This window comes from Sphaeramia orbicularis, chromosome 5, assembly GCF_902148855.1.
Source record: "Sphaeramia orbicularis chromosome 5, fSphaOr1.1, whole genome shotgun sequence".
Classification (NCBI taxonomy): domain Eukaryota; kingdom Metazoa; phylum Chordata; class Actinopteri; order Kurtiformes; family Apogonidae; genus Sphaeramia; species Sphaeramia orbicularis.
In genome coordinates, this window is record NC_043961.1 from 12,275,169 (window position 1) to 12,292,969 (window position 17,801).

At 38.0% G+C, this 17,801-nt stretch overlaps 1 protein-coding gene across 1 annotated transcript in view; it reads left to right on the plus strand.

Annotated features, from left to right (window-relative positions):
* The window catches only part of LOC115418965 (uncharacterized), a 34,581-nt gene that overhangs the window by 2,046 nt on the left and 14,734 nt on the right, over positions 1 to 17,801 (plus strand). The window contains exons 2-7 of the mRNA XM_030133528.1: positions 6,132 to 6,321; positions 6,410 to 6,501; positions 8,210 to 8,442; positions 12,144 to 12,380; positions 12,457 to 12,531; positions 13,026 to 13,242. Coding sequence (XP_029989388.1) covers positions 6,132 to 6,321; positions 6,410 to 6,501; positions 8,210 to 8,442; positions 12,144 to 12,380; positions 12,457 to 12,531; positions 13,026 to 13,242 — 1,044 coding nt within the window. The remainder of the gene's footprint in view (positions 1 to 6,131; positions 6,322 to 6,409; positions 6,502 to 8,209; positions 8,443 to 12,143; positions 12,381 to 12,456; positions 12,532 to 13,025; positions 13,243 to 17,801) is intronic.

Here is a 17,801-nt window from a genome sequence, read left to right on the forward strand (position 1 = left end):
AAGATTTTCCAACTTTCGTCAACACAACAGTCCCAAGATTGTATGAGTGCAGTAAGTCGCAGATCTAAAGAAATAATTAGGGAGAATTGGATTACACAAAATCGCTTACAAAAGACTACAAATCACCTTTAAAAAACTTATGTGTGACCATGGAAATGCAGTGACTATGCTAAGCTAAGCTAACAGAAGGGCTGCCAGAACAAGGCAATGTGAGCACTGCAGCGCAAACCCTTTTGCTCACTTATCTACCTCATTAATACCTCATGTAAACCTTTATTCGGGTTTAACATTTCCATGTAAGCAGAAGAGAAAATACTTTAGTTCCGAATTAATTTCTTCTGGAAAAATAAATCGGATTTAAAAAACATCATGTAACCGTACCCAAGAAGGCATTAACCAACAGATAGCAGAGTGGCTAACTTAGCATGTTAGTGTTAGCACAGACGCTAAACTCATTAAACACTCAATATTAGCAAACTCAAAACTCAACAGAATTGTATAGGATGAGTCAGATCTTACAAATGCCAAGTTACAGAAGTTTTGCTTCCTTTAACTCATGAATAATAGCTGTAACTAGAAAATCACCCGGAGAGCGCAGACCTCTGCCAAGGCAGATTATTCCCCCCCATCACCAACAAAATTTAATCATTTGTTCCTTGTGCAAGTCTCAACATTTTCTGAAAATTTCATCCAAATCTGTCTGTAACTTTTTGAGTTATCATGCTAACAGTCAGACAGACAAACAAACCCCGATGAAAACATAACCTCCACCGTTCCTTGGTGAAGGTAATAAACTTTTATTTATCAGAGCTCAGCTCTACAGCAACTCTCCTAATCAGCACATTACCTCAGCTGACAAACTAAACCAAACACCTGCAGGTTCAGCAAAACAACTAAAACTAGAAAAGTACTCAGAGAGCGCAGACCTCCGCCAAGGCAGATCAGCCCCCCCCAATCACCAGTTATCTTGTACATGGACAGACAGAGAGACAAACCAACGGCAGCAAAAACATAGCCTCTCTGGCAGAGGTAACAAAACCCTCTGATAACATTTGTACTAATATTACCTTATCTTTAAAACTCCATAATTTGTGGTTATATTGGTTAAATTGCAACTGCTAGACAAGTCAATCTTGCTAACTATAGGGCTACAGCTGAAAACTAAATATATCAGTTGTTTAAGATATAAATTTATATAAATGCTAACAAATACCAAAGAAAGCAGAATTTACAATGTAAATGTCTGCTAATGTAGGAAATACACTCAATAATTTGACGATTTCTTATTAACTTAGCACTCGAATTGCTAGATTAGCTGCAATAGAAACAAGAAAAGCACTCGGAGACTGCAGACCTCTTCAAAGGCAGATCAGTCGCCCCCCCCAATCACCACCAAAATTTAATCATTTCTTCCTTGTGCCAGTATCAACATTTCCTGAAAATTTCATCCAAATCCGTCCATAACTTTTTGAGTTATCTTGCTAACAGACAAACACACAAACCATAGTGATCACACTACCTCCTGGCGGAGGTAATAAATGTGTTCCGATGGCGTTACACTCAATGTAGGAACTACCGGCCCCTCCAAAACCCAGAGGTAGGTGCATATTTTGTCTGCCATTTTTTACAGGGGGAGTCTGTGGAAGTGTCGCGACTCTCATATCCTTCCAAGGACTTTTGGGGGGGGGCGTACTTTCATTCAAATATTAAATAGTTCATTTTAATATATTTTTACTGATGTTAATGCAAATTACAGTAATATTTTATTCTTTTACTTGTAATACAGCAGTGGCTTTTCCATTGAACATCTGTGCAAAACTTTACCGATATTTACAAAATGTCGAAAAAAAACAAGTGCATAATGTCGGTTTTTCCATTAAGTCACAAATGCAATGATTTGTTTATTTATTATTTGGGAAATGACATGAGACGTCATTCCATAAACATGGCGATGAACATAAATATCATGTTGATTTACAGATATATTCATTATTATATATTACCTCTCAATCCTGTACTAAATTAAAAAATTATTCAGTTTCCTGGTGTGTCCACACATACCGTGCCATGTTTCTTTTAAAACTCTTCTTCTTTGCTTGTTGTAACGTCTGTCAGCATCCACGTTTTTTATTCACGTGACTCTACTTGTGGAAAAAGATGTTGTCATTGCAGTTTTGCATGATATACCAGTTTTGCTACACCCGAAAAACTTCCTGTTGCCAGCGCAAAAAAGTTTTCATTGAAAAATGAGAGTTCTGGCAAAATGTTTTTTCCATTGGGCAAATTTTTATGTGCAAGTTATATTTGCGCAATTTGAGGGTCAATGGAAAAGTGACAAGGGTTTGTTTTACCCTGTGGTGCTCTCCTGCTTTTGTGCAAAAGCTGTAGAAAACTACAGGGTGTCCCATAAGTCTCCATACATAGGAGACATAATACATTCCATACATATATGGTTCTAACATGTATTTCTTTATGTTTCTTCTTCATAGTTCTTAAGCAGTGGAGGACACACATTGAAATGTGTTCCCGACAAAATGGCAGTCATATCGAGCATATTATATAAATAAAAATGGTTTATGTCAAGAAACGTTTATTTTTCCTATGTATGGGGAGACTTATGGGACACCCTGTACACACTTCACTGCAGGTTTTGTGGTCAGCTTCCTCCATGATCCACCATAACATGCATGTTTGTATAACCGTGTCAATCCTTAAATCAATTCTTTTGCAAGCCACAGCGTGAATTAAGGTGTGGGGGTCACCATAGTGCCCCACCCCCCCTAACTGCACCTCTGACTTCTGTGCTTGCAAAACAACCTTCCACTTTGTCCACAAGCTTCTCACAGCACTGAAAGAAATGAAAACTGAACCAAAAGTGATTTAAAAAGTGTCTAATTGTTTAGAAATGTATCCAGGAATTATAATGTAAAAAGTATTAGCTTTAGCTATCAGATTTGCACAAATTTAAATAAAAAGCTTTATTTTAACCAGCAACAAGAAAAATACAATGGTCAGATTCAATTTAACAAAACTTTTTGCTATTTTAATGAGGTTATCACATACAGAATCTGCACAGATATCAGATTGTCTGATAAAGTCAACTGAACCTTTACTCAAATACTCTACTTCGGTGCAACTTTTAGTTTCTTGTGTTTGAGGATGAATTTTGGGTTATTTCCTTTTTTTGCACTTTATGCTTTTACTCCACTATAATCACAGACAGGAATCTCAGACTTTTTAATCCACTGCAATTATTTGTTTTTTTTGCAGAAAGTGACTGAAAATTGTTGGAATTAAAAAAAAAAAAAAATTCTTCTACCCCCTTCTTCTAACCCTTTAAGCCCTATTTGTACAGGACTAGCATTACCTGTGGACTTCTGGTAATATATAATCATTTGTAAAGTAAAAATTCCAGTGAAGATAATTTCTGCAAACACAAAGGTCCTGTGATAGTATTAGCCCTGTGAGAATCAACATTTTTGTGATTTGCAATGGATTTTGTTTCCTTTGTAATCTTTTTTTTTTTTTTTTTCACCTAATCCCTGGTTAACATTTAAAAGGATTTCACATGGACATTCCTAAGGTTTATGTCACAAAACAGCAAGAATATTTATGTTAAACTGTAGACATAAATCACTCAGAACAGTGACATCTTAAAAGATGGATGGAACTACAAACCACCAGAGGTTCACTGGTTAAACTAGTTCTGTGTCAGTAGGGCTGAAGATGACCTTTTACCCCCCCCCCCCCCCCGAAGCTGAGGCAATGGGTATTGTTTTTGGTTTTGTAGTAGGTCAAAGTTCAAATTTTTTTAATGAATTTTTTAAAGTCTTTTTTCCCCATTTGCTTTTAATGGCCGAAATGTGTCTATGTCTATGCTGACATCAGCTGGATTGATGCCAAAATAAGCTACAATGCATGCGAGGGGCGGGGTTTGTTCTGCCTGGCACCACTTGTTTCATTTGGCTTTGAATACTTTTACTTTTTTATAAAGACACACTTGCTTCATTTGAACAATGGTGTTGTTCTTGTTTTACATTAAGAGCACTGGGGAATAATGTTCATACAGAGCATGATATAGTACTAAATATACTTAGGTAAAAACCATACAATTTAGGGACAAATCTAGAGAAAAATATCAGTTTTGCAAAATATTCACATTATTATAGACAGGGGCGTGAGTCAAAATCATACCTACGAGAAACAAGAGAAACAAATCTGTAATTTAAAATCAAACCAAAACCAAAAATCCAAACGAATCCAAGAACATTTTTCCCCTCAATGTCAACACTTCCATCTACACAGCCTGATATTAGCATTAACAACTTGTGAAGCAAATTCTGCCTATACTGGTAGTTAACATAGTAAGTAAATAAACCAAACATATAATATAACAAGCAAGGCAAGTTTATTTGTACAGCACAATTCATACACATGGTAATTCAAAGTGTTTTACAAAAATAAAACAAGTTACATAGAAAGGAATAAAGATTAAAACAGTAAAATATATAATTTTAAACCATAAAGACCCAAACAGCCACTGGCAACCAAAATCATCGACTGAACTAAAATGTATAAACCTGTTGATCTGCTAATCCTATCAATACATGTAAATAATTGGTATACAGGGTGAGTCAGAAAAAACGCTCTTTCCATTTAAAGAAATTGTACTGCTAAAACGGAAACACTGATTTTTCTTTTGACCATACAGTCATATTGATGTGGTTATTGAGCATGTCTGGTGATGTAGTTATAGATTTATTGCATTGCATATGAGAGAGAAGGTCCGTTGTTTATTGGGCACTGAAATACCTGCCAACACAATGTATGCCACAGTGAACAAACTTGAAATTGACAACAATTACAGGAGTCGGGGCTTTGCTTTCACACTCAGGACATAGGCCTACATGACAGTGCCCAGGGAGTTTTCATCATGGCAAGACCACAGCGATTGCAGGTATTATTTCCTCATCGAGTTGTCTGTTTGGGTCAGGAGAGAGAGTGGCCACCTAGATCCCTGGACTTGACCCCCCTTGATTTTTTCTTGTGGGGGTATCTTAAAAACCGTGTGTATCAGACTGTTCCACAAACTCTTCAGGAACTCCGAAATCGCATCACGGCTGAAATCCAAGCCCTACGACGAACACGAATGGCGAGAAGAGCTGTGTTAGAGATGCGACAACGAGCACAGATTTGCATCAATCTGAATGGTAGCCAGGTTGAAGGTCGTGCCGGACGACTTCGTTGAGACAAAACATTTTGATGGCGAGTAAACATGCTGTAATGGTTGACAATTTCAATTTCATTCACGGTGGCATAAACTGTGTTGGCAGATATTTCGGTGCACAATAAACAATGGACATTCCCTCTGTTATGCTATGCCATAAATCAATGATTCAATCGCCAGACATGCTCAATAACCACATCAATATGACTGTATAATCAAAAGAAAAATAAGCATTTCCATTTCAGTGGTACAATTTCTTTAAATGAAAAGAGCGTTTTTTCTGACTCACCCTGTAAAATACGGTTTATCATCTTTTCATGGTCATCAGATATAACACATTTGGACGTTCAGAGGCTCCGTAGTTACTGTGGAAACTCCATCATCTTCTACAACATTACTTCACCAGTAAAACCCATATAGTTGGATCAATGACAGTGGATGGACACACTTGTTTTTATGTTCAGTTATTGATATCTTTGCTGAAAAAGTCACTTTTACTTCAGTTTTCTCTGTTTCTGATATAATAACCCTCAACTTTAATCTGAGGTTTTATGAAAATCTACATGATCAGTGAATATAATATCAGAAAATACCTGATTTTCATTGGGAAAAAAATGCAAAATTCTGAGGATAATATTGTAATAATGGTGATAATAAAGAAAGGTTAAATAGAGAGGAAAAAATAATTTGGGAACTACCACAAAAGTAGCACTGGGTCTTTATGGGTGAAATACAACATCTAAAAAAAATTTAATAGTTAAAATAATAGAAGAGTGCAGATAAAACCATTTCAGTTACCATTTACAGAGCTCCAAAGAATTATTTTCAGCTTGGGCTTAAACATTGTCAGAGTTGTGTTTTGTCTACTATCACCGTCATCATCAGTATTTTATGTTGTTTTAAGTTCCAGACACCCCAGTGGAGATTCTTGTGGATCTTCTAAAAAAGGCCAAAGACATAGCAACAGCAAATGGAGGTGTTCCCAAAGAGCTGACCAGTCGCCTGCAGGAGGCTTTGGACATCGCTAGTGGCCTGGACGAATACCTGGAGAGAATGACCACACAGGAAAGCCAACCTCTGGCAGAGCTTTACGAGTATGTACAGACCGCTTCACAATAATGACTGTTTTGTAAGATTTAAAAAAAGAAGAAAATCTGGTCATTTCTGTGTATTTAAATGTAGAAAAACCGTCACACATGACTGGGATCGGGTGCATAAAGAGGGCAAGACCATGTTCAGGCTTCCCAAGGAGTGCATCACCGGACACGTGGAAGGTTGGTGTTATTACTACGACCCCCGGAGGGGAGGCAAGGGGTATTGTTTTTGGTTTAGTTTGTTTATTTGTTTTTTTTTAACACTGTAGCAGCAAAACTGTTGGTTGAATTCATACAAAATTGGGTTTATAGATTGCCATTGACCCTGAATAGCCCTGATTAAATTTTTGGAAAAGTAGGTCAAAGTTCAAATTTTTTTGTGAATGTTTAAAATCTTTTTTTTTTTTTTTCCATTTACTTATAAAGGGGCGAAATTTCAAATGTCTGTAGCAGCAAAACTATTGGTTAAATTTATACCAAATTGGGTTTATAGATTGCCACTGACCCAGAATAGATATGGTAACATTTTGGGAAAAGTAGGTGAAAGTTAAAATTTTTATGAATTTTTAAATCTTTTTTTCCCCATTTACTTATAATGGGTGACATTTCAAATGTCTATAAAAACATCAATTTTGTTTCAATTTACTTCAAACTTGCACACTTATAGAGGCAATTGATATGATGACATCACTACACGCATAGACATAATGACATCGGCTGGTTTGATGTCAAACTAAGCTACAATACTTGCAAGGGGCGGGGTTTGTTGTGCCCGGCACCAGTTGTTTATTTATTTGACCATTATTTAAACCGGTCAGTCCCATTGAGATGGGAGATCTCTTTTTCAAGGGAGACCTAGCCAAGACCACAGTGACACAGTCACATAATTACAGTTTTACAATAAGAAACGCATTTGCAAAAACAGAAAAAACATACAATCAGTGGAAACATTTTCAAACCAACCACCTTGACTCCAGAGATTTAACATTCTCTGTAAAATCAGTCAGACTGAGGTTTGTCCCAAGTATCAGGAGCTGAAAACCTAAGAGATTTCTTTCCTAATTCACTCCTTATCTTTGGAACAAACAGTGTCAAAGTGTTCATTGAGCTGATTGTAACTTCCATTGTTCCAAATTAATAATAATAATAATAATGATGATAATAATAATAATAATAATAATAATGATGGATTAGATTTCTATAGCACTTTTCAAGGCACCCAAAGCACTGTACATTATTGATCCATTATTCATTCACTCTCACATTCTCCCTCTGGTGGTGGTAAACTACATTTTTTTTGTAGCCACAGCTGCCCTGGGGCAGGCTGATGGAAGCGTGGCTGCCAGTTCACGTGAAACGGCCCCTCCAACTACCACCAAACATTTATACGCATTCATACACCAGTGTGAGTGGCACTGGAAGCAAGGTGTGTGAAGTGTTTTGTTCAAGGACACAACGGCAAAAGACTAGGACAGAGTTAACATTGAACATGAATAAGAAGGAAGTCTCCCCAAAATTGCTTTGTAAATTAAAATACCATTACCAGTGACTGAGCCGATGAGCAGATACTGATGACCAGTTTACTTTTCTGTAGAGATGCACAGTTTGTAATGAATCTCACAACCCCATGATAAACACTGTCCACCAGATGAAGAGAATGGGCAGGTGCATGCATATAAAATATGTTTCCGTAGTCCAACACAGGTAAAAATGTTGAGTCCCACAAATTTCCGTTTTACATTAAAAGAGAAGCAGCTCTTGTTTCTATAATAAAATCTAAGTAAGCGACTTAAGCTTTTTGACAACCTACAGAATAAGCATCTGTGCATCTGATTAAATTTTTTAATGGGATATTGTTTAAGCTTTTATTTTTCTGTTTCCTTGGCAGGTCAGACCCTGAAAATGCTGGTCCACATGAGTCAAGCCAAAAGGATCCTGGAGATCGGCATGTTCACAGGTTATGGAGCTCTGTCCATGGCTGAAGGGCTTCCAGATGACGGCTACTTGGTCGCCTGTGAGTTAGAGCCATACCTCAAAGAATTCGCTCAACCCATCTTTGACAAGTCTCCACATGGCAAGAAGATCAGAGTGATAACCGGATCCGCCCTTGACACGTTAAAGGTGAGAAAAAGATCCTTAAAAGTGACAGAAACACCCTCAGGCAGCAGAGGTGTTAAGTGTCTGAGGCTCCTTCATTATGACCTGTCAAGAAGAAAATGAATAGAATGTTAATGTTAATGTTTTTTTGACACGTGTTTGTATTCCACGTGTGTGCAAACTGGTTTTCTGCATACGTTTTTTTATACATTGCAGAACTCGTTGACCTGTTGATCAGCACAACATTTATGCAACGCTAGCTTGTTAGCTAATGCTCAGTTTACACAAGGTTCGTACGAGTGCTTGAAATACTTGGAAATGCTTGAATTTCAATATTATGTTTTCAAGGTCAGAAAAAGTGCTTGAATTTTTTTGAAAGTGCTTGCAGTTGTAACTCTGATCAATTCAGAATTTTCCATCAGTCATTGGCGGCTGTGCGTTTTTGTTTTACATGTCAAATTAATTTTTTACCTGCCATTGGTGCTTGGCGGGTGTTAATTTTACACCCTGAGTATTAGGGGCATAGGAAAATATCAATTCTGCAATATATTGCGATATTTCATTTCACAATACTCTACCAATATTAAAAAGTACTGTATGGATATTTTTAGGTATTTATTCAAATGCAGATTTGACAGAGGTTCATTTTTGTTTTTTGGTTTTCTATTGTTTATATCTCATTTATTATTATTTAACACTGTTTTATTAAATAATGGTTATTTCAAGCATCCTAAAAGCACGTTTTACTGTCTGAGAGAGGCAGATGTTAGTTCCTTTGATGGAATTGCACAAAAATAATGTTGTGATGTTAGTTATGAACAAATAGAAAATGAACATTTGAGCAGGATCTTAATCTGTAATGTCTGTCAAACATAACTTAAGTTTTAACAGAGGAAAATTTTGTGATATAGCATTAGATCCTGTTGTGATCAAATAAAAATGTGTTTAGTATTTGTGCATATTTCTGGAGTAATTCAGTTCTTCCAGGAAATAAAAAAATTACCTTTTTAACAGTACCATGATATAGCATCATATATCGTATCATGATCCTAGTGTTATGATTTATATTGTATCACCAGATTCTTGCCAATACATACCCCTACTGAGTATAACACAACCTTTATCATGGAAATACACACAAGTTACCTTTTAATTTTTTCTCGTTTTTATGAGTTCTCAATTATTCGCTTATTAAAGCAATGAATAAAAAGCTGTTGTGTTCAGGAGGATATTTGTAGTGAATGCAGTGGGCAGTCATATGTTTGTGTATCTTGTTTTCCTTGTCTTCACCTGTGTGGTTTGTATGTCATGGGGGCATTGACCAAACGTCATCAGGGGCATTTCTTTTTCTGACCCATGAGCCACATGTTTAGTTTACACCAGAGAGGTGAAAGCAGTCCTCAATTGGGAAAAGAGAGCTTTTAGGGACGCAGACCCGGAGGAGGTAAGGAGAGTACAGAAAGAACTGAAAAAATGCCTAAGGGAGGCCAGGGAGGTGTACAGAAAGAAACTGGAGGGGAAGCTGAGACAGAACAACATCAGAGAGGTGTGGGAAGGTATGAAAACCATCACTGGGTGCAAAAAACTGCTGTGGAATGGTGGAGGGAAGTAAGGAGAGAGCAAATGAGTTGGATACCTTTTTTAACCGGTTAAGCTCGGGTGTCGCTAACCTCTCGTCTGCCCCCACACTGAACACAGCTGCATCAGTCCACCAACTGTTCGCAGCCCCCAAACCCCCCTCCCTCCTCCCCTGCCCACCGGACCTCTCTCCTCCTCCTCTCCCAGCAGGACCCCTCCCCTCATCAGCCCACCTCTACTACCTCCTGTCACCAAACCCCCCCTCCCCCCTTCTCCCTTGAGCACCTCCCCCACTAGACCAGCCCCACATCCTTCCCCCATCACTGCACACCAGGTGAGAGGGGTATTGAGGATGCTCAACCCTAGGAAAGCAGCTGGCCCTGACCTAATATGCCCTAGGCTGTGAAGAGTCCGTGCTGAGGAGCTGACTGATCCTCTCCAGCACGTCTTCAACCTGAGCCTGCACCTGGGGAAGGTCCCCTCATCATGGAAGACATCCTGTATTATCCCTGTTCCCAAGACAAAAAATCCCAGGGACTCCAACGACTTTCGTCCCATTGCTGTCACCTCACAGGGGATGAAGTTGATGGAGAGGCTGGTACTGCATCGTCTGAGGTCACAGGTGCAGCATGCTCTAGACCCACTCCAGTTCGCAAATAGGGAGGGGATGGGCTGGAGGATGCTGTCCTGTACCTGCTCCATTGGACTCATTCCTACCTTGAGGAGGGAGGCTGCGCTGTGAGGATCCTTTTTTTTTTTTTTTTTTTTCGATTTTTCAAGCGCATTTAACACCATTCAGCCCCCTCTATTGCAGGAGAAAGTAGCCACTATGGAGGTGGACCCACTCCTCATCTCCTGAATAACAGACTACCAGACTGACAGACCACAATTTGTCAGGACTGGTGGCTGTGTATCTAGCACCACCTCCAGCAGTACGGGAGCTCCACAGGGGACTATGTTGTCCCCCATCCTCTTCACCTTGTGTACTGCCAACTTCCAACACAACTCAGGGCTCTGCCATATGCAGAAGTACTCAGAAGTTGTGGCATGTGTCAAGGGGAATGAGGAGGGGGAATACAGGAGACTGGTGAGTGACTTTGTAGGGTGGTGCCAGAAGAACCAGCTGCTCCTGAACACCTCGAAAACAAAGGCGATGATGCTGGACTTCAGGCGCAAGCCCCTCACCCCACTCCCTGTTTACATCTAGGGGGAGGTGGTCGAAATGGTGCCCTCCTACAAATATCTTGGCTTGATAATGGACAATAAACTGAACTGGTCTCTGAACACTGACCACATCTACAGGAAGAGTCAGAGCAGACTCTACTTCCTGCGCAGGCTGGCATCATTCAACATCTGCACCAAGCTACTACAGATGGTTTTCAACTCTTTAGTGGCTAGTGTTGTCTTTTACGCTGTGACCTGCTGGGCGGGGGGGGCAGCAAGAGGAACATCCGGCGCCGGAACAAGATCATCAAGAAGGCGGGCTCTGTGGTAGATCTGAAGCTAGATTCCGTAGAAGAGGTGATGGAACAGAGAACCCTGTCTAGACTGAGGGCAATCATGAATAATGCCAACCACCCACTATGCTGTGTCCCAAGTCAGCCAAGGAGCACCTTCAGCAACAGACTGCACTCACTGAGTTGCTCCACCACAAGATATGCGAAGTTGTTTGTCCCTCGTGCAATAAGACTGTATAACTCTTTCAGTGGGAGGAGACGGGAGGAGGAGTAGCTGGGTGAGGGTGCATAGGAGGTAGAAGCTCAGGAACACTTCTGTCCTCGGGTGGGTTTCTATTTTTTTTTAAGTTTTTCTGCTTTTATGTTTTTATGTGATATGTAGAAAACACATCTTGTCTTTTAAGTCTACTTCTTTTTAATCTAATTTATTCACAGCTACTAATACTCTGCATTTATTTATTTATTGTCAATGTGGTATGACTGTGTTTGTGGAGCAGTAACCCTAACTCTAACTCTAAACCCTAAACCCTAACCCTAAAAAAAGATAAGCCCTGCTCAGTTTAATCTGCTCAGTTCTCAACAATGCAGTGGAGCGCATTTTGTATTCTGAATTTCCCCTTGGGGATTAATAAAGTAAATCTATCTATCGATCGATCTATCTATCTATCTATTAACAGTCTGACCTTTCAGGACTTGGCCGCTGCTGGAGAACAGTTCGACATGGTCTTCATCGATGCTGACAAGAGTAATTACATCAACTACTACAACTTTATCTTGGACAACAACCTCCTGAGATTGCGAGGGGTCATCTGTGTGGACAACTCATTGTTTAAAGCCAAAGTCTATCTGAAAGACACCACAGATGAGAACGGGCTGGCACTTCGGGAGTTCAACCAGTTTGTGTCTAATGATCCACGTGTTGAACAGGTACTTTGTGAACCATTAGTACAACGTGGTTTTTCCAGTTCATCTATATGCTGATGATGTCACTTTATTTTTGTAGGTTATTGTCCCTCTTAGAGATGGCATTAGCATCATCCGCCGAGTGTCTGCAGCTGCTGAATGTTCAAGGACAGAGGTAACGTCGGGATGCTTGGACTTTAATTATATCACAAATTCCCATCAACGATTTCTGAAAAGCAACTGTGAAGATTGAATTCATAGAAATGCATCAAAAAATATGTTATTTACATAATTAATTCAGTGTCTTTTGAAAATTTTCCACATTAAAGTCCAATTCCACAAAGGTTGGAACACAAACACAATTTAAAAAAAAAAACAAACAAACACAGCATTTAAAACTGTTTATTCCACTTACACTTTACAGTATTAAAGCAGGCAGGTCTGCACATTTCATAAATTGAAATGATGGATGGATGGATAAATGGAGGGAAAAAAATGTTTTTTCCTAATTCAATCCTTAATTTTGGAACCAGTGGTTTCAAAGTGCCCAAAGTGGGTGAAAACATCTCAGTTGAGGTGCAGATGAGGTTTTCATCTCCTCTCAGATGCATTATTTTTCACAAACCTTATTAATAAGATCATTGTCTCTACTTTGTTGGTTATTTTCAGAGTAAAATCACAAACGATGAGGTTTTCCGTGGCGTTGCGGGCCGTCCCATCCTGGACCGGCTGCGTCTCGACGGAAAGACGGCCTATGTGACGGGGGCGGGGCAGGGCATCGGCCGGGCGTTCGCACACGCCCTCGGCGAGGCCGGCGCCAATGTGGCGGTGGTCGACATGGACCAAGAGAAAGCTGAGACTGTGGCTAAAGAACTGTCACTTAAAGGTACGTAGTGGATTTAAATGCCACGGTGATGAGAAAAACTTATGTTCCCTTCTGTTTTAGACCTTTTCATGAGAGTTATATTGTTTATGCTGATTTTCTTTTTCTATGAAGAAAAAATACATAAGCAGTTTTGGTTAATAGTTACAATTTATAAAAGGGCTAGCTATTGGGTTGATGTCCCTGTGTTTTTAATTGAAAATATTAATAGTACACTGTGAAAATTAAAGTAGGAAAAGTGCAGAATTAAAACCTGACCATGAAAAGTTTAAAGTACTTAAAGGTGCTGACGACTTTCGTGAGCAATTTTTCATCAAATCTGTCAAACCTCAGTCATAGCCTAAGTGTCATGAATCTGTAAGTCTTTCTGTGATTACTCACATGAATCTCTTGCATTACGGTGAACAATTTCTTAGTGCTATCCACCATAAACAAACACCATGTGTTTACGTTCTGAACCCGGAGGTAAGTTGGGCATCTTCGGAATTTTTTGTCGCAATGCGCATTGTGGGAAACGGAGGCTCGTGCTGCCACTGCAGGGAGGTCCATGCAGCTGCGTGCAGCGGCAGCAGGAGTCCCCATTGCCCACAATGCACGTCGCAACAAAAAATTCTGAAGATGCCGGGATTGCCTCCGGGTTTGGAACGTAAACACATGGTGTTTGTTTATGGTGGATAACACTTCGAAATTGTTCACCGTAATGCAAGAGATTCATGTGAGTAATCACATAAAGACTTACAGATTCGTGATACTTAGGCTATGACTGAGGTTTGACAGATTTAATGAAAAATTGCTCACGAAAGTCGTCAGCACCTTAAAGTATTATCAGAATGTACTTGAACGTTATGGTAAAAGTGTTAATTTTTAGTCAAATGTTCCATGTCAGTGTTGTGTATATGTTATAGCTGATGTTTTTGGACTCATTTTACTGATACATTCATGAATATTTCACTGTTTTTTTCTTCATTGAACTATTTTATGTACTGTTAGTTGTTTAATCTACAGTAATGCATCATATTCTGTTAGATCCTCCCGTGTCGCGAATTATTTTTCAAGAGCTCAGAAAACCAGGCCTGTTTTCGGCCTGTGATGGTAAATTCACAGCCAGTTTAAGGGGGATTTAAAGGGTTTATTTATCTTAACTCCTTCAGTGCCGTGGGCCAATTAAATCGGCTTTACGAATACAACCTTTAAAGTGCCGCGGGCCGATCAGATCGGCTTTGGAGAACACACCGGATGTTACCAAGCGGTTTCCTGCAGGATTCTTCGAATATTATAAGAACGACGCGAAATACTGAAAAATTCTGTGGCACTTTTAAGGCTTTTAAGGCTTATTAGCCCCTTAACTGTCTGGCACTGAAAGAGTTAAAGAAGAAAACTTTCTCAAACCATAGAGAACAGGAAGGTGGTGGAATATTAGAATCTGAAAATTAAGGCTGTCAGATGAATGTGGTGAAGTAAAAGGAACAATTAGAAAAATAATGTCAAACCCTAACAGTCTGCAGCATTGATTTAATTAAAAAAAATTCCTTTAAATCATGGGTGCCAAACATACAGCCCATGGGCCAAAACCAGCCCGCCAAAGGGTCTAATCTGGCTCGTGGGAAAATTTTGTGAAATGCAAAAATTACACCACTGAAGATAATAAGTCATTTAGTTCAGGTTCTACATTCAGCCCACTTCAATCTCAAGTGGGTCAGATCAGTAAAATACTGTCTTTATAACTCAGACTCAGCTTTATTGTCATTCAATCAATGGTACATGATTGAACGAAATATAGTTACCCAGGTCTCTGTGTTTGTAGCATGAGAAAGATAAAAGGATAAAATATAAAATTAGATAAAGTATGTAAAGGTAAATAGGATAGAATAAAAACTACCACTTACCAAACATGCAAAAATAATCAATTAAATAATAAATAAATTATTTAAATAAATAAATAACTTCAACCTCTGAATAACTCCAAATTACTACTTACATTTTTCTCTTAACATTACATGAAAATGTTGCCGTTTACAAACTATCCTTTCACAAAAAATAACCTGAACAAATTTGAACATCTTGAAATGTCTTAAGAGAAGTAAGTGGAATTTGACCAATATTCTGCCTGTTACTAATGTTTTGTGTATTTTTGTCCACTGTGATCTGTAAGTTGTAATGTACCTGTGTAAATAAGAAGCTGAGGCATAATATTGTTAAAATCGCATTTATTTTTCTTAATAAGTTTAAATTTTTTCATGGTTGTTCATGTTATTCTAATATTTATTTAAAGGAGAGTTTGTTTTTCCTATTCCTATTTTCCTAATGTAATTTTACAGTTTTCACTCTAAAACCTAGAGAAAAGTTTGGAGTTGACATCATTTATATATTGTTATTTTATTATTTTCCTGGTCCGACCCACTTCAGATTGTATTGGGCTGAATGTGGCCCCTGAACTAAAATAAGTTTGACACCCCTGCCTTAAAATGTTCTCTGAATTTACAGAAAAACCAAAAAAATATTTTAAGTTCCCTCTGCGAAGAAGGTAAATTTATGGCTTTAAATGAACTCAACTGAAACTCCAACCGCTAATCCTCTATGAACCTTCATTCTGAGCGCAAACACCTTAGAAAAATAAATGAAAACTCAAGGCCTCCAAGTCCTGTTGTGGGGCTTTGAGGATTTAAAGTGATACACATAAAAATATGTAAAAATATATACAATTGCATAAAAAATAATTAGATCAACCCTTGGTTTCTCCAATTTCTTGTTCATTGTAATGCCTGGTACAACTAAAGGTACATTTGTTTGGACAAATATAATGATAACAACAAAAATAGCTCATAAGGGTTTAATTTCAGAGCTGATATCAAACATTTCCATGTTTTCTTGATAATAACCAAAATCACTTCAGTTCTCACATCAGTGTCTATGGCATTGTACTGACAAAAACAGTGCTTTTAGACATTCCATGTTTTCTTTTCTATCTGTTTTAGTCACATCATACACACAGGAGTTAGTACTGGATTGCACAACCATTGTTTTTGATGACTTTTGATGGTCTAATAATGTTTTCCGCGACTGTATAGGGCTCTGAATTGTCGTACGGCTCTACCCCTTGGCCATCCACAAACTGAACTCACACCCTACATTCCTCCACCCCCACAATCACATTAATCTTTAACCTATTTGTTTTTTTTTGTTTTTTTTTTTAGAAATGTTACTAAAATGATCTATAGTCATGCAGTGTAAAACGTGGAATTAAAAAAACAGATGAAACTTTGGGTTCATGCCTGATGCCGACTTAAAAAAATAGAGAAAAAACAGAATAAATATGTGGGATGCAGAAGGCCAAAACACTGATGGATAGAGGAATAGAGGAATGTTATTCTGTCATATGGAAGAATCTGTCCCATGTTCAGACCCTGATCACCTCTATCTTCAACGGTTTGTTGGAATTTTCAGGCTCATTTAGTGGGAATTGGTTTTACAACCAGGGTTAAAGTCACACTTTAACCTTTTAAGACCCACACTTAACCTTTCTTAAGTGATTTATCACAGTTTATAATTTTATACCCTGCATTTTAAGTGAAAATTATATATTTTCTTGTAATTACTTTATTATTATTATTATTATTATTATTATTATTATTAGTAGTAGTAGTAGTAACAACCTTTTTTAACCAGGAAAAAATCTCTTTTCTGTACTCGAGCTTTGTTTGAACGTATCCCCTTTTGCGATTGTATGAGGTGGTGTGCTCCTCTGTTCTGTTTATTTATTTATTTATTTATTTTTTTTTTAATTGCTTTAACTGAAAGTTTGTGGTCTGTAAAAGGAAATTCTGGAAGAGCAGTATGAATATAATCACTGAAACTTTCTACATCCATCCTATTTTATTTTCTTGAATGATTAAGGCTGTAATTAATGTATGTGATGGACATATGCCCTTCCAATAAAAAGATAATTACAAGAAAAAAAATCTCTTTTCTAAAATGTTCTGACCATGACATGTAAAACACCACTAATAATTTAAAAGGTACTAAAAGTATGTAACAATGTTGTTTAAAAGAATCCCAAAGCAGAACCCTATTCAGTCAGTTTGAATAACATCTACATCCACATTTATCCTTAATTTACTGATCATGTAGATGTTCATAAAAGCTCAGTGTAAATTCAAAGGTTATTATATCAGAACAGAGAAAAATCATTACAGTTAGTTTAATATGTAAAAACAAGTGTGTCCATCCACTGTCACTGATCCAACTCCATAGGTTTTATTGGTGAATCAATGTTGTAGAAGATGACGTTATTTCCATGTTCACTACAGAGCCTCTGAACGTCCAAATGGGTCATATCTGATGGCCATGAAAAGATGACAAACTGCATTTTACACCAATTATTTATAAGTATTGATCAGATTAGTGGATCAGTATATATTAAGCATCTTAGATCAGTAGATGCTTTTGGTCACTAGTGACTGTTAAAGTCTTTGAGGGTTAAATTGTTAATAATGGAGTCATTTAGTTTTGTGACCAGCAGATGGCAGCCTTGTACAGGATAAAAACACCCTGCTTGGCCAGAT